Genomic DNA, 27295 nt, shown 5'->3' on the forward strand with positions numbered 1-27295 from the left:
GACCATGATTTTGTTTCAACCAACCAGTTGAGTACTCTGTGACTGTGGCTCTTTATGCTCACCAGGTGTAGCATAAAGTATGCTAAGGTATAGAGGTGTGTAGTTCACCAGGTGTAGCATAGGGTATAGAGTAGTGCTCTATAACTTGTACTCTATGCCTTGCACAAACAGTATAACTTCAATATAGGAATGAATTTTGTGAATTATTTTTGTATTTTATTGCATTTTCTGCAAAAATTCTCATTACTTCAATGCATCTAGCTCTATCTGAAGGTTGTTGGGTTGTAATTTAAACAGGGTAAAATAATATTCCAAGAAAAAAAATCTACCATCTATCAATCTCTGTTCTACCAGAGGTTTTAAAATGACAGAAAAAAACATTAAAACTACATTCATTTATAGTAATACAGTAAAATTCCGTTTTAGTGGACTTGCTTACAACGGAATATCGTCTATAATGGACAAACAATTTGCTCCCCACAACCATTTTGAGCTGTAGTTTTGTTCGGCTATAATGGACATGCAGGCTCTGCTAACGAGGTGCGTGACATGCTAGTGATATCCAGCGCAGATATGTAGTCGGGATTATTAATAGTCACGTATCTAGTCAGGTAAAGTTGGATGTACAATATAATAATCTATTCCACAAGTGTGTCTGTGGGGGTGTGGCATTAATAAATGATGTCCTGTAGTTGTGTTCTGGACATACAGCAACTCTGGATATAACGAAATTTGGATATAATGGACTGTTTTGCCAGGTCCCTTGAAGTTAGTTATAAGTGGATTTTACTGTAATAAAAATATAGAGGGAAAACAAACTGTCCATGATGGATGTTCTCATCCTCCGCAGCATTTTAAAAAGATTTACACACACACACACAATTTTTTAAACAATGTTTTATTTTGAAAAAAAGCAACTCATCTGCCAGTATCTTCAAGTTGGCTTCCAGGTCAGCAGTTGTCTCTGTATTTCTTCAATTAAAAGTTAGACACTATCTTGTCAGATTATCATTACTGATACAGGTAGTTTTCCACATTTATAAAAACATAAAAAAAGCCTTCTCTGGAAATATACTTCATTAATGTCTAATTATGCACAAAATTTGACTAGTCATCCTGACTTCTCTATTGTTAGCAAAACATGCTAAGGTTCCTCATTCTCCGCAACACCATTCTCACTTACTGCTACAATTTAAGGCCAGTTGCGGTAGAGAGAACTTCTGTTTCAGTAATGAGAATTTAGTCATCCACACCATATACTGAAATACAAAACACTTATCAATTATTAATTTTACTGTTATTTATTAACTGCTGATATTTTGTTTTATGACTTTAATTGCAGACAGTTAGCAAGAGGAAAACGAAGCTTTAGCGAAGGCTAGGCTGACAAAATTCTGAAAGTTCACACGCACTCAGAACTGCCAGACGGATGAGTACCAAAGGAAGGAAAGAGAGAGGTTAGGGACTGGACAGTCTACAGTAAGAGTAATTGACAAATACATAGGAAATAAGTATTGGAAAGTGTACATACATACGCTGACATCTACCACAAAAACACACACTGAGACTCACAATCATAAGTCGTTTAATTTGTACTGTGATGTCCACACACAGTCTATAAGCCATTCTGTCCCCACTGTAGGAAGTGCACATGCACGCAAAAATGTTTATCTTACTGTCCTTGTGAGTTCCTTCCTTTGACAATTACTGATGCTGCTAATGCTATGCCTAAACCAAAACCTAGGGCTTGTTGATATGGACCAAAAATCACATCTCGATATTTTTTAGCTTAATGGTGATATATATATCTCAATGATTTTTTTTCGTAAGGTAATAACAAATAAACAGTTCCAAGTCAGAGCCAAATGTCCCCAATGTCACACAGGCATTTTTATCAGACAGCTGTACATGAAAAAATGGTGGCCCAAAAAAAACATTACTGGCATATATTATTTTACCAAATGGCTCCTCTTTGCTAGCTTGCCTCCTGTCTGTGTCTGTCTCCATTTTGTTGCTGCATGCAGGACTTATGAGTTAGGCGGAGGGACGGGTTGCGTCAGAGAGGAAGAGTGGTGGGGCAGGACAGGGTGAAGCTGTGCAAGAGACAGATAGAGGAGAAATAGGTGAACTGTTGGCTCTATGGGTATTATTTTAAAGCAGCATAAACTATATCGATATAATCTTGTATGAAAATACATCGATATATGTATCTTAAAAAAATCGATACATCGCTCAGACCTATCTAACCCTAGATTAACCCCAACCCTCGTTTATCACATCACAGAAAAAAGTTCAGTTCCAGCCAGTTGTATAGTAGTTTTTTAAAAACGGACGCCCTATGTTCAACAAATGCAAAGCAGTGTCGATTTTTTTCAGTTAAAAGAGTATGCTGTATGCTAATGTTTTGAAGTATACCTGACTCATGGAACACTCCCTCGATGGAAACTTCGCTGTCTGTAAAGAAAGCAGCAGCTTGGCAGGCACCACATCTTTTTAGACAGGAGATATTGTGCAGGAACAACAAAAAAGATATATCTGTGATGGTACTTTGGCATTTTGAAGTTTGATAAGCACCACATCGGTGCTGTATGCTATAAACTTCTGCCAACTAAAACTGAAAATACATATGAACTTATTTCACCACTCAAAGCATTGCCATCCTGTATTCATATTCAGAATGCATTCACTTACAGAGAAATATGAAACAAGTTGTATCGCATATCAGTTCAAGTGAGCATAGTGTTTTATTTTTCAGGATGAGTTCGGTGTTAACTCTGCCAACCATATCAATCCTGTTCCCTGGAATGAGCAGTGAGGCAGTCAGATAAAAAAACCCAGCAAGAACAACAAACTGTCTATCGTTTCTAGTGCTGTCCCCTATGTCAGAAAGTGTTTTTATATGATTTGTTTATTACAGTTGAATTGCTGTTTGTAATCCATTCAGTTTTCATGTTCTGAATCTGTGAATCCTAAGGGATTAGGGGAATCCTAAGGGGATTTATGCAAAAATGGAGCCTTGAAGTAAAGAAATCACAATTTGAATTATATTGTGATAATCATCAATATTAGCTGATATGAAGAAATAATTACTCAACAAAATATTATGCCCAACTCTAAACACAGACTGTTGGTATGTTACACTTAGCAAAAAATGTAAGGTTTCTTTATCATCGATTAATCATATTAGGATTAATGTTCATCTGTTTGTTTGTCTTTTAACAAAATCTTTATTACACTAGATTGTATTAATATTGTGTTATTCAATTTGCAGCTCATTCAAGGCTAGTTAAGACTTCCTCTGGAACCTAAACCCAGTATGCCATTGTTTTTTAAACTGTTTGAAAGTTGCAATGCAATACAGCAGATTGTCATCAGGCAGTAGTGTAGTGCTGTCTTAAGACTTCGGGTACTGTAGAAAACTTTAGTAAAACTGATACAAATAACTTACAGTGAAATAAAATACTTGTTCTGTGTCCTCTGGGCTTATGTTCATAGACTTCTGTCTGGCATAGAATAAATGTTTACATTCCAGCTTGAAGGTGCATTCTTATACATCCTTTGGGTATATCTGGTTGGTATATTTTTTAAATACCCAGCTCTTTTACAAAACCTCTTGACTTCTCCCTCTTCCTCTCCACAGATTTCGGTCCTCATGTGCCTTTTGTGGTGTTTATAGACAGCCCACCCTTCCTTCTCTCTGCTAAAGTGCTATTATCTTCTGCTTGGACATGTCAGCAGCACAGATGCAGAGTGATGGTGATCAGCGTTGGGGTTGCCTGGAGTCCCTGGGGCTAAGCCAACGGGAGCTGGTGATGGCTGAGGCCTTACAAATGGAGTATGATGCCCTTTCCAGGCTCAAGCAGGAGAGCAAGGTGCCATCTACTAGGGGTGGACCTGAGCCAGGCAAGGAGCCCTGTGATGTTGAGAGAACAGCGCTGCATGATAGTCTCAGCCCACGTGGGGGTAACCTGATATGCGGTCTTTCAGGCTCTGACCCCATGCTTCACCTCCAGCCTGGTGTATCCAATCCTTCGTCAACCACCCTACAGCCTCGAAACTACTCCAAGGAGCCTCTCTACATCTTAGACAGTCCTGCCAAATCTGAGTATGAGAGTTCACATATGCTGCCCCCTAAGAACTTTACCCCGTCTGATGACCCCCCACCTGCAGTGCCACCTCGCAACCCTCTTTCCTCCAGTAACTCCCAGGTGTGGAGTGGTTCAGTGCCCAGGGATGTGAACCTCTTCTCCTCGGAGGTGGAACTGCCCAAAGTCTCCGGTGGGGAGCCTCTGAATTATGAGGACCTGAATGAAGCCCTCACACGCCTGAATGTGGCCTCTCCACCAGCACCGGGCCGTTGGGGCAATGGGGACACTGCAGGAAAGCCTGTGGCTCGTAGTAAAACCCTCCCCCCAAAGGTGCCTCCTCGCACCTACTTACCTCTCCGGAAAAGCAACAAGAGCCAGCGCAGAGTGTCAGCTGACCCGGTAAAAATCCTCTGATGCTGTCTGAATGATCTTAGCTCAGTATACCCCATTTTTAAGTGTCTTATCACCTTGAATGTCCCTTTTCTATGGGTGAAAGCATGAGTAGTCTTTTATAGAAACTAAGGTTTAAGCATTTCACTTGAAGAAAAAAGGGTGATATGTCCTGGAAGCCGCCAGACTTAATTTGTAGAATTCTAAATGGAACTTTTCACATATCATCATAGATGCTACATTCTGGCTATATTTGATGCTTTTGGGTGGGATATCCAAGGGCTGCAGAGTGTGATTGGGCCTTCTTGTCTGTGACAGGTGACCATTGGCTCAAGACTCAATGGCTTTGGCTATGAACTCTTTCAAGTGTATGAAGAAAGGGATGAGGAGGTGGCCACCTTCTGCCACATGCTAGATGTGTGAGTCTTGCCAATTGTCAGTAAAATATTTTTGTAAAGTTTTTGAAAAATGGTAAAAAAAATATTTGATGCTGGTTTGCTGCTAGAATTGGCACAATCTGTCCCTACCTATTTTACTAGAGTGGAGCTTCCAGTTTACTGGTTTACTGATAATTACTTTTTGGCAAAAATTGAGTTGATTTAAAATATATTTTGAACTTTAAAGGAAAAAAGAGAAAAGATCAGTTTCCTGTCCAGAGCCCCACTACCTTTAGATTTTAATATAGTGGAAATCATTCTGCCCTTTTTGCTTGGGAGAGGCTCCAAATCCCTAATGACCTGATCAGGATACATTGTTGGAAGATACATAGATGTTAAAAAAATATGAAAGATTTGGCTCTGGAGAGATGTTAATTGTTGGCAGGTTGCGGTTAGACTACCCTTCGAATGACCGCTCTAAGAACACCGGCTTCGTGTGGAGCCCTTGTGTGGGTCAGGATGAGCTACAGCAAGGCCTGGGTGTCAGTGTCAAAGTCACCGTCATCAGCAACCACTTCAGAGAGCCCCTGATTTTCACCTGTGATGGTAAGTGTGGAAAATATCGTGGTAGCAAAAATAAAAGTTGTCATAAAATGAATTCTCCTTTAGCATCCACTCTGCAGCGTGCCATGATAGCGCAGTGCTCATCAACCAAAATAAAGTGTAGATGCTAAATATTCAGTTCTGTTCAACATTATGTAATATCTTCAGAAATAACCTGAAATGTACCGAGTTTCAATCATCAGATATTTTTTGTAATATTTACAAAGTTATTTAACAAAAGTTACCATTTCAACTTAAATGTTGAGATTTCATGGAAATAAAAAAAAAACCGCCAAATATGATCTGGAATATTTGGTTGCACACCCCTTTGTAACAATAAAATCCTCCAAACTTTTATTGTAACTATAAGCATCCTGCACCTGTCTGCTAGTGGCTTCTCCCAATCTTAAATTGTAATTTGTCACAAGCTTGTCAATGTTTTCAGGATTGCTTTTTAGATCTTTCCAAAGATTTTAGTCTGATAGAGAACAGGAGTTGTCCATTTGTATGTGTGCTTTGAATCAATGTTCTGATGTAATCTTTGACTCAACCCTAGTTTTTGGACATTGGGCAGCCCCACAACATTACAAATCCTCCACTATATTTGATTGTAGTTAGTGTGTCGTTTTGCCACTTTTAAACAAATTGCTGGTCTGCATTAACAAAGAATATCTGCCCATTAAACATTTTCCCAGAAGGATTGCGATTACAGTAGGTTTTGGCAAAGATCGTCCTTGGCCTTTGCCCATGAAATCCATCTTGGTTTAGGGTGTTTTGTATGGTACGGGTGGAAACTAGGGGTGGGCAGTACACCGGTGTCATTACCGATGTGATTGTGCACTATACTGGTAACTCCATGAGAAATGTACAGCCTAATTATACAACACCCTATTTATAAAAAATAAAGCATTTTATTTTCTTCAAAGCTTCAGTTGAAATCTGAGTACTTATCCTTGTATAGTCTATGTAACTGGATTATCTGACCTGTGTGATTTTTCTTTTCACACTCTGACGGGGTGTTGCAATAGCAAATTAAAAAAGCCGTAAGGTTTCTAACCGAGTGGCTGCTCTGTTCTGAAATCCTACATGTTTGTCAAAGTTTTCGTTATTTAACAACTGTATAAATTTTTTTTTTAATGCAAATCAACTAATACAATTAAACTGAGGATTGCCAACTCACGCATCTGGCGTGACATGTTTTCAGACTTGTCATGTCTTTTCTAAATAAAACCACCGAACTAATTAGTGTGAATTAGCAGTTAAAGTTTACTTAATATATTGTAAAATATTTCTTTTAATTTATATAAAGAGACAAGCATGCTAATCCTCCCAAAACTTAGGAAAAGGTAATACTATGATATATTACTGTCACCGTCCAAAAATGAAAAATACCGTAATAATAATTTTAGGTTGCATCGCCTACACCTAGTTGAAACCATCACTCCAGGTAGCACTTGAGCTCCCATGAATGTTTTACATGGTTTCTGATCGATTTTCCTTTTACTACTATGCCCCGGGAGGTTCTTGACTGTTCCATGAGCAGCAAACAACTTAATAATACTATTAAAAACTGTAGAAACAGGGAGGCCAAAGTCTTTGGAGATGGCCTTTTACCCTTTAGAATGCTTATGCTTAGTGGTAATATCATTTCTGATAGTCTTCAAAGCGCTCTCCTTTATCTTTGTGGGGGAAAAAAGGAACAGGAAGTAAAAGTGGCCCTTTTAAGTGTTAAACCCATTAATTATTGGGTAAATAAAATTAAGTGCACATTGAAAACTGTAATAAAAATCTTTTTATTTTTAATTATCATGTTATCCTGTACTGTTTATGTCAGATTTGAGTACATTTAGACCTAACCTGTTTCATTGCAGATATTGTATTGTGAGGTATTGTATATGATGAATTTAAAATTTGGGAGTCATAATTATGCTGCCTAGAGCTGTATATAAAGAAATTGATCTGATTTATAGTGTTACGTGAGCTACTCACTGGTTTCTTCACGTTCGACATGTAGGCGACCACGTGTGGGCGATGTTACATATTACGTGGCACCTTTGCTTCAAATGACTGGCTGTATGATTTCTGCCTGTCAGAGAGCTGGACATTTACTGAAGCAGATAAAGTTGAGGACAAACAGTGGTTCTTAACCTCCACCAGAAATTTAACACCGTCCAGTAGAGTACAGCAAGCAGTATTTCCTTTGTTTGTCCCTGGAAAGAATCCCTGCTGTATCCAGTGAGCGTCTTTTGACAAACCTTGAGGGAAACTCAACAAAAATGGTGCTTTTATCTCTGGCTTCTCTAAATGGAATAACTCTGAAGCCGAGCCCTGCTAACCATCTGCTTTGTGATGACAATTAAAAGGCACAGCATTTTGGTTTGGTTGAGTGATGATCTAACAAGCTGAAAAGGGGTTTTTACATTGTGGTGTATTTGCCTTCATGTGATATCAGGACTCCAGACTAACTTTTTGCATTGGTACATAGATTGATGTAGCCTATATTTATCTCGATTGCTGCAATAAAATAGACAATGATTACGGGTTTTTAAAAAGGTGTGTCTAGATCTCATGTAATGTAATTGGGCCTAGGTCTGCAATTAGGTTCACGTATTGATTTGTCAAGGAAATGGTAATTATAATCCTACAGGTTAAGCAAACATGCTGCTACCAAACTAAATAAATAATATAATTATATTTTGTTATAATAAATACACCATCGATTTAAATGTACATTAATAATCTTTTTCTATCTGCACTGTAATTTTCTACTTAGCTGGCTAGTCCTTTGTATAGTTTTTTTTCTTTGGCTGTTTTCATAAGGTCTGCACTAAACCTGACTTTGCTGTCATGCGATTAGTGTGATTGAGATGTGCTGACAGGGAAGTGCTTTAGCTAATTTGTCCAGATCAGGGAAGCCCACTTCATACTCTTCTTCTCCCTGATTCAGGCTACTCATTTTTGGTTTATGCATTTTATGAAAAAATCTTTTCAGTCACATAAATGCACAAAATTACAACGGCAAATCAAGAGGAAAAGTTTTAGTACTATTAATGAACTTACTATTAATATTGTGATGTTCAACTTATGTAAATTGTTTTTATATGAAGTTCATTCAATATCCTTCAAGGTAAAATCAGCAGTCTATCAATATATTTACATGTTACTCATTTTTCAATTGCTACACCAGGCTCGTCTACTGTTGACCTGCTGATCTACCAGACTCTGTGCTACGCCCATGATGACTTGGTTCTCATTGATGTGGAGGACTACTTGCTGAAAGTGTGTGGTCGTGAGGAATTCCTGATGAAGTGAGTGAAGAAGCCCTCCCATAGCCAATGGAAGAAGCTGAGCTATGAGAGTTGATCTGACAACTTGTAGAGCCATTAAAATGTGACTGACACTTCAGCTTGGGTTGTATAAACACAGTGAAGTAGCTTCACTGAAAGGGCCGTAGCAGTCTTTTATCCTTAATTAGGAGAGTGCTTGAGTGTAGTGTAGCATAAATGTATCATTGTATAATATGCTTTTCTCGACTCTGAGAAGAACAGTTACATTTTTTAGAGTATGTGGAGGAGGTGAACGTTAACCTTCAGATACACAGATTAATGCTTTCCAAAGACTTTTCCTGTAAGCTTGTGGATCAACGTAGACAGGATCTCCTCTCTGTCTGGCTTACCCACCCCCTTAATCGCAAAGAGCTTTTTCCACAGGCAGTCCATAAATCCACTTCTCTGCCCCAGTACTGGCAGTGGCCAGTACTAGGAACTGCATATAACAGCATACAACATATACTGGCCGGTACTAGGAACTGCATATAACAGCATACAACATATGCTGGCCGGTACTAGGAACTGTATATAACAGCATACAACATATACTGGCCGGTACTAGGAACTGCATATAACAGCATACAACATATACTGGCTGGTACTAGGAACTGCATATAACAGCATACAACATATACTGGCCAGTACTAGGAACTGCATATAACAGCATCCCCCCCCCCCCCATGGTTTTGTGGCATAAAAAGTCTAGCTTTGAATGTCTGCTCGAAAACCAAGAAGCTTCAATTACTGGCCTGTTTGTGGGACCTTAAACAAGCCAGACATATTTGTGTGTAGGATAAACTAACCGCATCGTCTTTTCCCCAATCTCAAAACCGTTAACTTTGTTCACACACAGAGTAGTGGAGTAATGTATTTGTTTTTTAACACTGCAGTACTTCACCTTTCCAATGATTTTGTGATAGTAACGCCCATAAAGAAACTTTAATTTCATTAGGGTAACTGGTGCCTTCTTCAGTTGGCAGTATTGTAGCTGGCCAGGAGGAAGTGTCTGTTTTCCTGATAACCCAGAGCCTGTAGAAAGGAAAGAGGGACTTTATATGTTTAATCAGACCGTTGTTTGGCAGGTAGTGAATAACAGTAGCAGTTTGTATGCTGTCATTTTTTGGCCATATGCCCAAACATTTAAATGTTTTATTTCTTTGCAGCTTTCCCCAGAATGCTTATTACAGGGAGTCCTGTAAAAATTTAATGAGATCAGCTGAACCTTTTGTGCCACTCAAAACTTTATCGCAGAGAGCATATGTACTTCTCTGTGTCTGATCTTTTTCACTCTTACAGCAATCAGACTTTGGCCAGCCTAGAATACATTCAGCAGTGTCTCAAATTTGACTGGGAGATTCGCCTGTTTCTTACCAAGAGAAGCACTATAAGCCAGGAGCTTGTGCGGACGGTAATGTTAGATTTTTATATTTTGCCTTTAATTTTTATGATTTTTAGAACCAGTTTTTTAGATTGTATAAATAGCTTAAATTGGTCGTTAAATGTACTGCTCAAAGATACAACTGTAAGTCACCTCTAAGAATATAGATGTGTACCCATTTAGCAATAAGTAGTATTCCTTAAGCACTAAACCATCTGCTTCCTACGAATTCTGTTAAGATAGTGTTCTTGGCAGTTAGAGGAGGACAGGAACCTACCCGTCTGTGTTTTGCTGAGTATCATGAGATGAGTAAAAAGGTAGGGGACACACAGTGGTGCTCTCAGTGACCTTTATTTATAATGGAACAGTTACTGTTGCTATGGCTTCAAGTTTGTTAGTCAGTTGGCAGTTTGACTAGAGCAAACCTTTGCTGTTTGCATTACTGCTGTGTTATGTGTCACATCTTGAATATACCTATATTATAAATATAGAGAATTGGTGGGATTGCTTGAATCTAGGGCCAGAAACATTGTGTTTTGGGCTAATTTGAGAAGGGTTTTTATCATAAAAGATGTAGTGTAGGCTGCCTGTAGTGTGTTTGTTTTGTTCTCTGATTTTCTGATGGCCAACAGGAAGAAGATGATGAGACTCCTTCCACAATGAATCACAGCATACTCCTGCAGGAGCGACCAATCAAACAGACTGTCACAAGGTAGGGGCGGGGTTGTCTGGATTGCACATAAAGTAATTACATTCTAGGACTGTTTCAGTTTTCTATGCCAAAGTGGTTAAAAATTGTGTTTGCTTTGTTTAGAGAAGCTCTGACACTGCTCCTGGACACATTCCACAATGAAGCAGAATCCTTTGTCCTTTCAGAGGTACTCCAACTTGTTATCTATACCCTAGCACTAATATGTGATTGTATTTATCGATATGTATTAGTGCTGCACAGTTTGTGACATTAATATCAACATTGGATGTTATGCAGATGGAGTTGTCATGTTGCAGAGTCCACAATAGTCAGCTGAGTTAAAACAATAAGTTAAGTTATGCCAAAACATTTTTATTCTGTCATATGAAATAAAATTAGCAAGTTTAGCTATTTCAATGATCGTTCCTTTTTCTGGGTTACCTAGTATAACCGCCATTGCTATTGCATAAGATCCATATGCGCTTTCCGAGCACTTGTGGAAGCTCTATTTGCACAAAATGTTCTGGGGGCAGAATGAAAAATGATTGGTTCAGTGAGAGAACCTATCAGATTGTAGAGGAGATGGGTCCAAGCAACTAGAGAAGGCAGGATCAATCAATCAGATGTATTGGTTCTGCCTCTTCTAGTTGCTTGGACACATCATTTATGTTCCATAAATAAAAGGTGACAGCCCTTAATCACTATTACTCTTCATGATTTATTATCGTCTTAGTTTGTTTTAAGAGAGGCTATCTACTATGATGAATTGTATAATTTAGGGATTGAATGAGAATCTTTATGAGTGTTCTGCCTGCTCATGCTGCAGACGGAGCTACCACTACGTGTGGAACGGTTGGTGCAGTCTGTCAAGGCCTTGTGCAGTTCATTGGCTTCCATAGAAACTCCAGACATCACTGCAGCCCTCAGTCAGCTGCCTGCCTGCCCCTGTCGGCTGCAGCCTCGTGTCCTGAAGGTACAGAACATTATAGAACAGGCTTGCAGTTTCCATTAAATATATGGACTGGGATTCCGAATTTGTTCATGAGATCCTCTTTCATCAAATTTCACGCAAGAAAAAAAGTATAAAGCTTAACAACTAAAACAACAGTCTTACATTTAGGTTACGTTCACACTGCCATGCTGAAGTGACTTACATTGGATTTTCTGCCTTAATGTGACACAGATCTGATCTTTTCAGGGCTGTGTGGACACACAAATCTGATCTTTTCAAATCAGATTTGTGTCACTTTCATATGTGGTACTAAATCAGATGCGTATCCGATTCGCGGCCATGCGACCTGAATGTGAACGCTCAGATCGGAATTCATGTGGCTTTTTGCATATACGCATGCGCTGACATCATCAGCCTGCACCGGCAGGGTCGTACTCACACATCTCTTGATGCAGCAGTTCCAGCAATAACTGCGAACACAGAAAAAGCTAGCTGCCTGACTTTTTTTCTCCTTTTTGACCTGCTCATGTACAGTTGATTCACAGTTTGTCGTCCTCCAGAGCAAAGTGCGACACATGCGTGAGCTACTAACGCCTCCATTTTTAATGCCATGAGTCTTTCCACTGATATGATGTTTTTTGTTGTTGGTTTCATCAATTATTTCTCAGTGGAGCTCAAATTAGTCAGTATATCTTGAACTAAAACCTTAATATTTCCTAACTAGTTATCTAACTTGATAAAAAAAACTATATCATCAGACTGCTAAAAATATAAAAATATTACACTCATGTCGTGGTACATAGAATTTTTGGGTATGCTGTCAAATATACAGTGTGTCTTAGTAATTAAGTTTATTATTATTATATATGTTTTTTGTAAGGTTAATTAACATTAGTACATAATTACAAACTAACCAAGTCAGAATCACAGTACACGATATAGATTCTAACCAAAGATTTTGTGATATTTTGGCCTTATCGCCCACCCCTCCTTGCATCTATTAATGTCATCTCAATTTGTGACTGCAGGCTTTCACTGCAATTTTACTGCAGATTTAGGTTCAGAAACCAGAGATGTTATTAATCAACAAGTATATCTATTTTTCTTTTACAGTTCTGCTAGTTCATGTTAAATATGCCTCAAATGATCATATGTCTCCCCTGTTTTTCTACAGGACATATCGGTGCTGGCATCACAGGAGAACAGAGGTGCAGTGCCCGTCCTTACTACTCTAGTAGACGTGTGACTGAAGGTCCTATTTAAGCTTTGTGTGAGAAGGTTTTTGAGAACCTACTCAGAATTGTAAAGTAGAAATCAGGATGAATGTGAAAGTATGACCCTTTATGGAATATGAGATTCAGAGTGGTTTCTATTAACTGACTATGGAAATGTCCAAAGTTTCAGAGTTTTACTTGTCACATGCACACTGCACTCGGTATATTTGTGTAATGAAATGCACAGTTGCTTAACCCCAGGTTGTGGACATAAATTTTTGAAACAAGACATAGACAAGACACAACAGATTTAAAACATTAGGCATCTTAATTGCTTATATGAGGTAGTATAGGCATTGATGAACCCTCCTTTCTAATGAGTCAATGTGCAGGGACCAAGTCAGGTCCTAAGTTATGTGAACACCAAGATACCTGAAGCTGCCCACCCTCTCCACTAAAGCACCACTGGTAACACTTTACGTGATGGGGCACAAATACTTAGTATTTACTCAGTTACTACTGAAGTACAAATATACATTCCGTGACAAAAAAAGTTACGCATTCAGAAGTAATGGTCCAGTTTGGATGAAATTTGGTACATGTGCAGACCAGCGATGGGTATGTAAATGATTCGATTTGCAAGCAACTGACACGTCTAGTCTCCAGACACAGAAGATGCCTTGTAGACACATTAGATAGCATTACCAGCAATTGGCGGAGTTTGACAGGAGTCGCATTGTGGGTTTGCATGTGGCTAGGTGGCTATATTGTGCAATTGCCCGGCATGTGGGACATGCAGATGTCATAGTTGCCCAATGTTGGAAACAATGGACACGTGAAGGCACCCACACACATCGTGAAGGTTTCCTGTCGCCCAAGTCAGACCACACCAAGGGAGGATAGTCGTATTGTGCACCAAGCAATACATAATCCCCATGACATATGCGCCTGCCATCCAAGTATTTGACTCTCTACACAGCACAGCGCTACGTCAGTGATATCAGGCGTCCGCATGTTTTGCCTCTCTGGAGACAGCATCCTGGTACAGTCATTCAACAAGACAATGCCCGTCCACATACGGCACATGTGTCTATGGACTGCCTGTGTCATGTTGAGATCTTCCCTTGGCCAGCCAGCCAGGTCCCCTGATATTTCCCCAATCGAACATGTGTGGGATCAGCTCGATTGTCAGCTCAGACCCAGTGTCCCTCTGCAGGATCTCGAGAGCCAGTAATAACGGCTATGGGCCAACTTGCCACAGGAGAGGAAACAATAGCTGTATGACATTGCATCGCCACATGTATCCAGGCCGGGGGGGTGCCACACCCTACTGCCCATACTGCCATCTGTTGTCCGTTTGATCTGATATAACCGTTGCGATACTGTCTCATGACCTTTCACCATGTGCAGATTCATTTTATTTCCACCACTCCGTCTGGGTACTTAACTTTTTTTTGTCACTGAGTGTAGTTGCTACTTGAAATAAAAGATGCGTCACAGTTCATTAATGAACAAACATGAGATCAGTATTTCACTTGTGTTATTCATCACTTGTTCCTTCATTAGTTCCTTAGTAGGCCCTTCAGTAGTTCTTTTAGTAATTCACAATGATTTACAGAAGTTACAAATATAGTAACTGCTTGAGATGAAAGATGCATCATGATTCAGTAATGACTTGTTCCTTCAGTAGTTCACAAAGGTTTACAGAATTAAAGGGTATAATAACAAATGTAGTAACTGCTTGAAGTAAAACGTCACGTTTCATTATACGTACACGTATTCATTGTAGTTGGTTAATACATATGTAACATATAATACTATGTTTTTTGTGCCCTATCAAGTTTTACCGCACCATTGATACTGATGTGGTATAAGTCTCTCTGTTAGTCTCCTCCGGATGTCCACAATCAACTCTTTGTTTACACTGAGGAGGTGGCTGTTGTCCTTGTACCAAAATGACAGATTCTTTACTTGCTCTTGGTAGGCCTGCTTGTTGTTACTACTGATCGGTGGGTGTTCTTTGTATGTGGATCAACCTGTTATCCGATTTTAATTATTGACAAGTGACAAGGTCCTCAATTACTCTGTTCTTCAACACTATTGTTGGAGTGATTGTCACAGCAGCAGGTGGCTTAGAGCAGGTTTATTCACTGTACCACAGATTTAAACAGTGTTTTCTGCTAGGAAACCCGTCCGACCAGAGCTGCACCATTCTTACAAGAGCAACCGATTTGCAGTCAGTGTGATCATGATGAGGACAGTTTTTTTTTCTTTTCTTTTTTTTTTAAAGTAGAACTTTATTGCATAGTATTACACTACAAATACCAACATTTTAATACTAGGGGCACATAATCAGGCCTACACGTAGTCCATTCCCACACTTCAGAAATTGCCATCCGTCTGCTGCAACCAGGAGTTATGTGGGAGCCCCATTGGCCTGGTCCAGCTGCTCAGGTCCTTGGCAATGAGGATCCTGTGAGCCAGATCACCCTCAGGGAATCGCACCACATGGCTATGGTGCCGTAATTAACACTCCTTCACAATGCAGGTAATGTGCCCCATTATGGACTTTCTGAGCAACCACTCGTTCGACACAAAGTCAAACCAGTGATACCCAAGGTTTCTCTGAAGAGATATGGTAGTAGAGGTCCAGTCTTCATCTCAGGTTACTGGATAGTCCATGTCTCGTAACCATACAGCAAAATAAGTCCTCTTACAAAGATATCGGGAGTGCCATACATATCTGTCTAGTGACCTCATCTTGATATCCAGGATGCCCTGCGAGATGAAACAGCTCTTTCTGGTATCGTCGGCAACACCAACACAGCCCTTAGAAATCGTCAGGGTCTTGTCATGGAAGGTCTCCTACATCTACTAGAATCAGCAATAGCGCCCAAGTTTGCAAGTTTCTCATAAAAACTGTGTGCAAACTCATTATAAACAGTCTGATCTTGGAGTTTGGCCAGGTCCAGCCTCATTCTCCTAATAGGTGGTAGCATGCTGAACCTAAGCTGAATCAAGTCTATGGTCAGAATTCACAAACTGGACACTTCTGCAGTTCTGTAGGAGCCTCCAGTGTCTGCCCTCAAGGGTGTGATCTATATCTTTTGCTGCACCACCAGTATTGGAGTACCAAGTCCAACGATGCGGCTCAGGGTGCTGGGACCAGGATCCAGTGACCCGCAGCCCCTGACCTTTTGCAAAGGACCATGCAGCCACTTACAACACAGTTGCCAGATCCATGCCCACTGACCCAATCCTCATAACCAGCCCTGTCAGTTACAGTGGTCGCATTGAAGTCACCCATGACCAAACTCATTAGTGTCACTGGGCACCCGTCAGTCTCCCTCATTGAGACATCACTCACTACAGTTGGAGCATACAATGAGACAACAGGCAAGACTCCCAAACAGTGCCCCAGCCTGAGCCTCATAAGCTCCTCCCACAGAGAGCAGAACAGAGTTCAGGAAAATAAGAGAAGTATATAATATACATAATCATTTTACTAGCTCTCTATGTTAAGAGCCAAAGTCACCCAAAGTCGTTTTCTTCGTAAGTGTGTCGTCATCCCATTGCTTGGGCACTCGCAAAAGTATAAGGACATTCTGTGCAACTGCCCCCACACAAAATAGGCCTTTGATAATGCACTTATGACCAAAGATTGGGAAGCATGACGGCAGGCGGTATCAACAAACAGTACGTTTTTTTGTTTTGCCACTAGTTCAAATTGTAGACCCGATGACAAACAGGGATATCCTGAGTGTTATTCCGAGTGGTATTTTAAATTAGATTGCATCGCTTAGAAATAGACGTTGCTTAACTTATGTCATGGATTATATATAGCCTACATCCTGGTATACGGTCACACAGATCATCATAGATTGCCATAAATGTCATAATTTAGCAGGCACATCCCAAAAAGATAATTTATCATTCTAAATCGAGCTGTATTTTCTTTCAACTTAAAATGTGCCTACACCTCTTTGTTGTGCCCTGCGTACTGCATGTAGTGTTATGTCTTAAATTGTTTGGATTTCCATCATGCATTCATATTTATTGATTTTAATAAAGTAGAAACATAATGTCAGCTAACAATATGATTGAACGTTAATATCACTAACCGCTCTCCCGTGACTAAAGGAGTAACATGACTGCATGCATTACTTTAACATTTTAACATGGAGCTCGTGTTGTTACTTGCATAATAATTTATTTACTTGCATTCACACCAACTGAGAAACAAGTCAGTTTTATCAAAAGATATGTTCGATGACCTTCCTTTACCTATAATGAATTGACTATGTGACATCCTGCCAGTGACTCTGAGGATGAGCTCCTCCTGTGCTCTTAAATCAGGTGGCCGGCATTTTGCGAGAGAACCAGCTCTTCAGCTGGAATGAAGTCTGGCACAGTTGGCCTTCCCCAGTTCAGCTTTCTTCCTTTTTGCTTTAAAAAGGAAAGAAAATTAATTCACGTGTATGTATTTATTCATATTTAGGTTTGAAGAATGTTTTTGTATTTGTTCCAGGTCCTTGCTGCGATGGTAGTTTCTCTGAATATGACAGGCTAAATGATTCATGTAGGCCATAGACAAGCAAAGGTTGTGATAATAAACAATTAAAAGGGCACTTGTATGTTTGTCAGCCACTTTTTTCCCAGTCCTCCACCTTTTATAGTCCGATTCTCTTGTGGCTTTGAAGAAGGCCCACTCTTAGTGCCTGGGATCTGTTTCTCAAAATGTTGTGTACTTACATATACAAGGACACATTCAATCCAAGGTTACTGAGCTTGGTGATGAACCTGGTATTGAATATTTAACTGTCATCGATGAACAGCATCCTCACATAGTTCCCCCTCCTATTGTCCAGGTGAGCCAATAGTGTGTAGTAGAAAGGTGATTGCATCATTGGTGGATCTCTTTGATTGGTATGCAGATTGTGTTGGGTCTAGGTCTTTGGTTACTGAAGTGTAAAATTATTCACAGGTCTCCTGATGTAGTTCTTTGTTAACATGACAGGATGGTAATAATTAAAAAAGGCAGGGTGGTTATGATGCTTTAAAACGTCAAAATTAAAGACCTGAGGTATGTAAACAAGGGTTTGTTTTTTTTTTTAAATAAGTAATAATTACATGTTGAAAGCAATTCATGTTTAAGTTCCTCATCTTTGCACTGGAATATCCATCAGTTAATATTTCGGTTAATTATTTGGCAATGCTGCGTCTCATGTTTGAAATCTATTACACTCTGAATATTGAACTGAAGCTTGACAATTAAAAATTATATTCCAAATCAAATCATACTATCTGTCAGAAAAATTGTGATTAGATATTTTCCCCAAATTGTCCCCCAGCCCTGGTCTGGATGCATATAAATAACCATCTCAGTCTTTTAGCATGGTTTTGCATGTAATTTCCTAGGTTATGATGAGGCAATGATAATGGTAGCATTAATATTTTCCCTAATGACAATCAAATAACACTTGTCAGAGAACAGGCTATTTTTAATAATGCCATTTTACCTAGTTGCATAGTACTTGGCATTAAAACTTGCTTGAGACTTTATGCCATTATGAGCAACATCTGTTAAAGTTACTGTGGCTTTTGTTCTGCAGAGAAAGTGGTGGAGAAGCTGACCTCCTCTATCTTGGAGTTGGTGGAGCTCTACTGTAGCACCTTTAACGCCAATTTCCACACCACCCCTCAAAGCTACCGACCCAGTGCCCCTTTGCAGGAAGCCGGCTTTGTCACCAGTGTGCTGTCCTTCAGTGTCTATGCTGCTCATCGAATCCCCATCACCTGGGCTGCCAGGTAACATGCTGCTGTGTGGAGTTCATGTGCAAGCCATGCAACTTGTAGGCCATTCAGCCACCCTCTGTAGGTACGTAGCTACCTATTAAAAAAGCAGGATTTTAGAAGTACTTGACCTGCATGTTATTATTAATAAAGTTTCTCTAAGACCAAAAACCTATTTGTTCCAGTGTCTGGGGAGGTCCATGTGAGGGTAGTTCTTGTATCTTTTACCAGAATAGAAGCTTAAGCTAGTTCCATACCCCCTGGCACTGCTCTTTTTGATCATGCACAGAGACGGGCTGTTCTTATCAGAGAGGACAAAAAAATGTTGTCAAACCAAACTCTGCAGCTTGTTTAAAATTAGTTTTGCTTTCATTTCTGTTCTTCTGTGGTTTGTGCTGTTTCCTTTGATGTTAGGTTTTGTTAAATAGTATCAGTCCCCTTGGATATGTCCTATCTGTTCTGATGTTTATCTTTTCTGTTACAGTGGTCTGTCCAAAATGTGATGCCTTAGTCATAAGAACGTAAGAAATTTACAAGTGAGAGAAGACGTTTCGGCCCATCAAGCTCGTTTGGGGAGAACTTAACTGACTAACTTAACTAGCTCAGAGTTGTTCAAATTTTATCTAGCTCTGATTTAAAGGAACCCAGGGTTTTATCTTGCACTACACTAACATTGAGACTATTCCATACTCTAACTACATGCTGTGTAAAGAAGTACTTTCTCTAATCCATTTTAAAATGTTCTTCTAGTTTCCACATATGGCCATAAGGTCTAGTATTTAAATTAATATTTATGTAGCCATTTGGCTGAACAGCATGCAGACCTGTTAGAATCTTATATACCTGGATCATGTCCCCCCTTAGTCCCCTTTGTTCGAGGCTAATCAGATTCAGTGCAGCTAACCTCTCCTCGTAAGGCATTCCTCTAAGATCAGGAATCATTCTTGTAGCCCTACGTTGCACCCTTTTTAAGGCAGCAATATCCTTTTTAAGGTATGGTGACCAAACATGCACACAATATTCTAGGTTGGGTGTTACCAAGAAATTATATAATCATAGCATCACTTCCCTTGTCTTAAACTCCACACACCTAGAGATGTAACCCAACATTCTATTGGCCTTTTTTATTGCTTCCCCACACTGGCGAGAGTGGGACATGGAAGCATCAACATACACACCAAGATCTTTCTCGTAATCAGCTACCTTTATTTCGGTGGAACCCATAAAATATCTGTACTTTATATTTCTGCTCCCTGCATGGATTACCTTACATTTATCTACGTTAAATTTCATTTTCCAGGTATCAGCCCAGTCGCTAATTAAATCAAGATCCCGTTGTAGCCTCTGTGCTGCTAGTTCAGTATGTGCTATACCACGCACCTTGGTGTCATCTGCAAATTTAACCAGTTTACTGTATGTTTTTGTTGTCAGTATCATTAATGTAAATTAGGAACAGTAGTGGTCCTAAAATTGAACCCTGCGGTACCCCACTATGAACGCAGGCCCACTGTGACATTGTGCCTCTAATAACTACTCGCTGCTTCCTGTCTATTAACCAGTTTTCGATCCAAGCTGCTACAGTTCCTTAAATCCCTGCAGCTTTGATCTTAAGCAAGAGCCGTTTGTGGGGGACAACATCAAAGGCCTTCTGGAAATCTAAGTAGATCACATTGTAGACCTTTTTGTGATTAATTTCTCTTGTAGCTTCTTCAAAGAACTCAAGTAGATTAGTCATGTATCCTTGTACAAAACATATAATACATGAAATCTTTAAACTGTGTATTTGTTTGCCTTTGCCAGTGCATATGTCAAGCATTTTTAGACAACAAATGCATTTAATATTACAGTTCTTTTGGATTTTTTGTGAATAAATTACTAATGAATAATCTTCATTATGAAAAACTAGGCTCATAATGCAGTAGCAGCCTTCAGATAAGACGTGTAGCAGCACGACACTTTTGCAGAAACCCTAGCCAGCTGTCTCTAGCATTTCTCCATATAATCCATCTGCATTTATGGCATATAATTTTCATCCTAAAGTGAGAAGTCTGTGGTTCCTTCACATGTAGAATGAACCAAAAACTAAAATTGCTGGCACAGGCATATCTGCCCCTGCTGGCAGATGCACATGATACTACACATGGCATTGCCAATTCCGAACTCTCCACAGCAAATCAGTACTGTCCCTCCTCACACCTCCCCTTCCCCCTGAAGGATGATGTCAATGGTCCCATCCCCCCAGATCTCTGTTCTCTCTCCCCAGGGTGGGGACCCTAGTCATTGTCTTATCCTGAAATGGATGCTGATGGAGGATTGGTCCCTGACAAAGGAGGCAGCTTGAGAACCTAATTTGCCCTTTGACCTTGTAGACTGGGGTAGTGGCTGGCTGGTCGCTAGACACCTGTCCTGTTGTGTTGGAAGGGCAGCCATGACATCATATACCATCTGTCTATGAGAGGGGGGAAAGCACACAAATTCATTGATCTCAACATTCCTCCATCCACCCTGATTCTATCACAGCTCTCTTTGTAGACACGCTAAGTTATAAAATAAGACTGTTACTTTATGCAGATGTTTGAGTAGAGCCTCTACTTTGGGTATGCTTTTTAAAGTAGCATTTTGGTATATGAGAGAGGGAAGGGTAGGAGTTTGCCTTGTTTTTTTTTTGAAAATGTTTCTGTCCTGGGATGCTATTATATATAATACAGAAGAATCTTTTGGAGAGGCTGGTCTCCCAGAGAATCTGGCACAAGCTAGCGTGCTGCTAAAAAGTGAGCTGACCTGAATACCAGGGGATAAAAATACAGATTGAATGCTGAGTGTAAATAAGCATTATAATGCAGCCAGAAATAATGGTTTAACCATTGGAGATAATATTTGCTTTTCACTTCTGACTGATCCTTTTTTGCCATTAATTCATGCTGATCTGTTCTAATTTTTCTTCCCTTAGTTTGCAGTGAGTGGGACGAGGCATTCCTGAAGTTTTATGAAAACTATGCAAAAATTATTTACAGTTCAGTCAAACAGTTAACCTTGCAGTTCATATTAGATTTATTTATTATGTGTCATTTTATTATTTGTTATTAAGCGTAAACTTGGATGCAGATGAACGTTTACTCAAGTAATTGGATGGTCTCGCTTGATGCAGAAGCAGTTCCCCCTTTATGTAAATGTAAATTTTTCAGTGAAGCATAGATGTATGTGCTGTCTAGACTGTTAAGTTGCCTTCACTTGTCTTGCAGTTATGAAGGGTTTTTCCTCTCCTGCTCACTCACCCATGGTGGGGCAGAGCTCTGTGCCCCCCAACACACCAGTAAACAGCCGGTCAGCAAGTACCTCTTCCACCTAGTGGTGTGGGACCAAAGGTAAGATTTTATTTATTTACTTACTTACTTACTTGCTTACTTGCTTACTTGCTTACTTATTTAATTACAAAGCAGAGGTTTCTTCTGCACACTTGAGTCCATTTACTCTACATCTCAAGTAAAACTGGTTCTTGGCCTATATTTTTCTGTCTGAAACATTATTAAACTGCATGTGTCATATTCTGACTTCCTGCTAATGACAAATAAAAAGAAACTTATAGCAGTTATTTTTGTTTTTCTTGACGGTCGGGAGCCTGATGGTAAGAATATGCTTTCTGAAAGGAGACCTAAACAACATCCTGTTTGTAAAACTTCTTTACATTCCATCATAGTTCTCTGCCTCTTGTAATCTATGTAGATGTAATCTATTGTTGGTATTTTTTGAAGACTACTGTTTCAGTACTTGGGGGCGGCATGGTGGTGCAGTGGTTAGCACTGTTGCCTCACACCTCTGGGACCCGGGTTCGAATATCCGCCTGGGTGTGGAATTTGCATGTTCTCCCCATGTCGTCGTGGGGTTTCCTCCGGGTACTCCGGTTTCCCCCCACAGTCCAAAAACATGCTGAGGCTAATTGGACTTGCTAAATTGCCCGTAGGAATGCATGTGAGAGTGAATGGTGTATGAGTGTGCCCTGCGATGGGCTGACCCCCCATCCTGGGTTGTTCCCAGCCTCGTGCCCATTGCTTCCGGGATAGGCTCCGGACCCCCCGCGACCCAGTAGGATAAGCGGTTTGGAAAATGGATGGATGGATGTTTCAGTATTTAGTAGAGTATCCTGAATTGCGAAGCTAAGATGATAGAGGTATATAACCATTAACAGGCACCACTTTGCACTTTCTTTCTGATTTCTGAGTTCTTCAGTCTTCAGATCAAATTGGGAATATTTTGACCTTTTAAGAGTGATGTCACCGTTGGCATTTTCATGGCATGTCTCAGAGGTAATCTTTATTTTCCTTGAGAATAAATTTTTGGAATTGTAGCATATGATCTTTCTTTGTGTGGTACTTAAGGCTAAACGATTTAAGGGAAATATCTAATTGTGATTTTTTTTTTCTGACAGATATTGCGATTACGATTTCATTTGCGATTATTTTTTTATATGTCAAGCTGCAGTTCAATATTCAGTGTTTAATAGATTTAAAACATATGACACAGCATTGCTACATGAGATACCATAAAAATATTAACTGATCTATATTCTAATGCAAGGATGAGAACTTAAGGATAGAATTGCTTCCAATATGCATTTATTTCTTTTTTAATTAGCAGAGAACAACCAACAATACTATTACCACAAAAGCTGTGATTATTAAGTCATAATGATAAAAAATAAATCAATTACAAACAATAGTGATCTTGCAGCTAACACTGCTTGGACCACCAACAACAGCAGAACCGCCGTTTCCCACGCCAATGAATGTCAAACTCCTTTAACCTCCAAACAAGATGTACTTTGCCATATGCAGCCCTTTTGTTTGCAATAATGTGCCATTGGTGTTAATATCAGCAGCGAAATCTAACACTCTCAACCAAAAAGGCATAAGATTCCTAACACAGTGGCTGCTCTGTCCTGAAATCGTACAGCTGAAAAGTTTTCAAACACAGTATGCATTTTATAAAACATTGTATAAATAAACAGTTTATTGGCGAGTTCATGTTCGTTGAAGTTTCCACTTTTTAACAACTGTATAAAGTAATGTTATTTTTTATATAATTCAACTCGGGTGAAACTAAAAATGTATGTCTTCAGGGTTGCTAGCTCTTACACATCTGGCATGACACTCACGCTTTCAGTCTCTCACACCCAAGAAATCTTATGACAAATGTACCTTATTCCATTATAAACCTAATAGTACCTACATCAGAAGCGTTGGGGTACTTTGCAAACCATACAGACTATTTACAAGGTCATAAAACTATAACGTATATGTAAATGCATGTGCATGTGTTTGCAGACTTGAATTGATTTTTTTTTATATATCTTAGAAATAATAAGACCGCCCATACCCCACTCTAATAGCGGTTAAAGTGAACTGTTCTTTTGGTATTTCTTAATGCAAGGCTTTTATTTTATTACTGGTGTGGAATTAAGATTAATTTCATAAGAACATAAGAACTATACAAACAAGAGGAGGCCATTCGGCCCATCAAGCTCGCTTGGGGAGAACTTAACTAATAGCTCAGAATTGTTAAAATCTTATCTAGCTCTGATTTAAAGGAACCCAAGGATTCAGCTTGCACTATGTTATCAGGAAGACTATTCCATACTCTGACTACGCGCTGTGTAAAGAAGTGCTTCCTTAAATCCAGTTTTAAATGTTCTCCCGCTAATTTCCACATATGGCCACGAGTTCGTGTATTTGAACTAATGCTGAAGTAACTGTTTGGTTGAACAGCATCCAAACCTGTTAGAATCTTATATACCTGGATCATGTCCCCCCTCAGTCTCCTTTGCTTGAGACTGAACAGATTTAGCTCAAGTAACCTTTCCTCGTATGACATTCCTCTAAGACCAGGAATCATTTTTGTGGCCCTACACTGCACCTTTTCTAAGGCCACAATGTCCTTTTTAAGATATGGTGACCAAACCTGCACACAATATTCTAGGTGAGGTCTCACCAAGGAATTGTATAATCTTAGTATTACCTCCCTTGACTTATACTCCACACACCTGGAGATATACCCCAACATCCTATTGGCCTTTTTTATTGCTTCCCCACACTGGCGAGAATGGGACATGGAAGCATCAACATACACACCAAGGTCTTTTTCATGATCAGCTACCTTTATTTCAGTGGGACCCATGAAATACCTGTACTTTATATTTCTGCTCCCTACATGGAGTACCTTACATTTGTCTACGTTAAATTTCATCTGCCAGGCATCGGCCCAGTCACTAATTAAATCAAGATCCCGCTGTAGCTGCTGAGCCGCTAATTCAGTATCTGCTACACCACCCACCTTGGTGTCATCTGCAAATTTCACCAGTTTACTGTATATATTGGTATCTATATCATTTATGTAAATTAGAAACAATAGTGGTCCTAAAATCGAACCCTGCGGTACCCCACTATGGACGCAGGCCCTCTTATAACTACTCGCTGTTTCCTATCTGTTAACAAAATGTTATTGGAGTCCAGGTAATCTACCATTTTCTCTTTGATTATAGCCTCCATAACTTTACCAGTTATACAAGTTAGACTGATTGGCCTATAGTTTGACAAATTACTTCTATCCCCTTTTTTGAAAATGGGCGTTATGTTGGCATGCTTCCAATCAGAAGGTACCACACCTTCAGATAAGGATTTTTGAAACAGTAACGTTAACGGTCGGCAAATAATATCCGTCATCTCTTTTAACACTATAGGTAAGATGGCATCAGGGCCCTGTGATTTATTTATTTTAATCTTAGCTAGGCTTTGCAAAACATCAGCTTCAGTTATATATATATTAGTTATAGACGATGCTGGATCAGTAATAAGAACTGGTAAGTTACTAATGTCCTCAACAGTGAATACCCGTGCAAACTATCATTGAACTCATTTACTCATTGAACTCATTCACAAGATTAATCTATCCAATCTAATACAGTCAAACCTCGGATCGCGAGTAACTTGGTTTGTGAGTGTTTTGCAAGATTAGCAATTTTTTTTTATAAATTTTAACTTGATAAACGAGCGAGATCTTGCAATATGAGTATTACGTATATGCTTTATCTGAATATTTTTATATGAATATTTTGGGTTGTGGAACGAATCATCCATTATTTCTAATGGGAAAATTTGCTTTGATATACGAGTGCTTTGGATTACAAGCACATTTCCAGAACGAATTATACTCACAATCCAAGGTTTTACTGTACTTTCAATCAATGATTAATGAAAATATGGGACATAAATTTCACTATCTATTATAGGTTTTACATAGTTTTAGGGGTGACAGCAAGACCATGAAGATTACTGACTGACCCTTTGATTTCTTGATGGGTCAGCAGTATGCCAATGTCATGGCCCATTAACAAAAATGACAAGTGTGATTTACAGAGATACATGTTACTGGTGGTTAAAGGAGGTTGTGGCGGAACTCTAACCATGAAATAAGCAGGCAATTCACTTCTACCTCAGCTGCAGTATCAGTATTTTTTCACACCGTAAATGTAACCTTTTCCTCAGGATTTATGTGTTTGCTGTTTGTGGGTGTATCTGTAGTTGCCTTGGGCCCCTTCTAATTGGTATGACTGGCATGCAAGGAGCACAACACTTCTGATTGGTGAGAATGACTGTCACGCTGGTGCTTCATGTCCACCAACACGGAGTTGGTACTGGTACCGGGTTGATTCTTGCTTGGTGTCTTTTGAGAAACTGTCTGCTTGTCCACCGGTTTCAAAAAATAATGGAATAGAAATGTCACATGGCTGCTAGTGAAAGTAAAGTAAATGTTCCTGCTAGTACTTGCCTGCAAAGCGAAAAATGTATTTCATTATCAAGTCAATTAAACTTCTTGGATATTGATCTGGTCAGTTCAGTAGCAGAGGGGGTTGTTAATCGGTTTCAGCTGCATTGGTGTTATTAAATTAGCAACAGGTAGAGGGGCAATAATGAGATGACCCCTGAAACAGGAATGGTTTTACAAGTGAAGGCCGCTGACATTTTTCACTCCTCAACTTGTCTGACTTCTTTTTCACTAGTTTTGCATTTGGCTACAACCAGTGTCACTACTGGTAGTATGAGACGAAACCTGGACCCTACAGAGGATGCACAGGTAGTCCAACTCCTCCAGGATAGCGCATCAATACGTGCCATTGGCAGAAGGTTTGCTGTGTCTCCCAGCACAGTGTCAAGAACTTGGAGAAAATTCCAGGAGACAGGCAGTTACTCTAGGAGAGCTGGACAGCACTGTAGAAGGTCCTCAACCCATCAGCAGGACCGGTATCTGCTCTTTTGTGCAAGGAGGAACTTGAGCCCTACAAAATTACCTCTAGGGCCACTGGGGTGAATGTCTCTGATCAAACAATCAGAAACAGACTTTATGAGGGTGGCCTGAGGGCCCGACGTCCTCTAGTGGGTCCTGTGCTCACTGCCTGCCATCGTGGAGCTCGATTGTCATTTGATATA

General features: G+C 39.7%; 1 protein-coding gene across 6 annotated transcripts in view; it reads left to right on the forward strand.

Annotated features, from left to right (window-relative positions):
• Positions 1–27295, forward strand: part of pik3c2b (phosphatidylinositol-4-phosphate 3-kinase, catalytic subunit type 2 beta) — a 74633-nt gene that overhangs the window by 14031 nt on the left and 33307 nt on the right. For 3 of the 6 annotated variants that reach the window (XM_049022440.1, XM_049022444.1, XM_049022441.1), the window contains exons 2-12: positions 3641–4487; positions 4797–4897; positions 5301–5461; positions 8646–8766; positions 10084–10195; positions 10798–10877; positions 10980–11043; positions 11683–11829; positions 12983–13016; positions 18635–18830; positions 22058–22180. In XM_049022440.1, the coding sequence (XP_048878397.1) occupies positions 3729–4487; positions 4797–4897; positions 5301–5461; positions 8646–8766; positions 10084–10195; positions 10798–10877; positions 10980–11043; positions 11683–11829; positions 12983–13016; positions 18635–18830; positions 22058–22180 (1898 nt within the window). In that variant the 5' untranslated portion in view covers positions 3641–3728. The remainder of the gene's footprint in view (positions 1–3640; positions 4488–4796; positions 4898–5300; positions 5462–8645; positions 8767–10083; positions 10196–10797; positions 10878–10979; positions 11044–11682; positions 11830–12982; positions 13017–18634; positions 18831–22057; positions 22181–27295) is intronic. The other 3 variants (XM_049022445.1, XM_049022442.1, XM_049022443.1) reach the window with 3 other exon arrangements.

The sequence above is a fragment of the Brienomyrus brachyistius genome, chromosome 8 (genome assembly GCF_023856365.1).
Source record: "Brienomyrus brachyistius isolate T26 chromosome 8, BBRACH_0.4, whole genome shotgun sequence".
NCBI classification, from domain to species: domain Eukaryota; kingdom Metazoa; phylum Chordata; class Actinopteri; order Osteoglossiformes; family Mormyridae; genus Brienomyrus; species Brienomyrus brachyistius.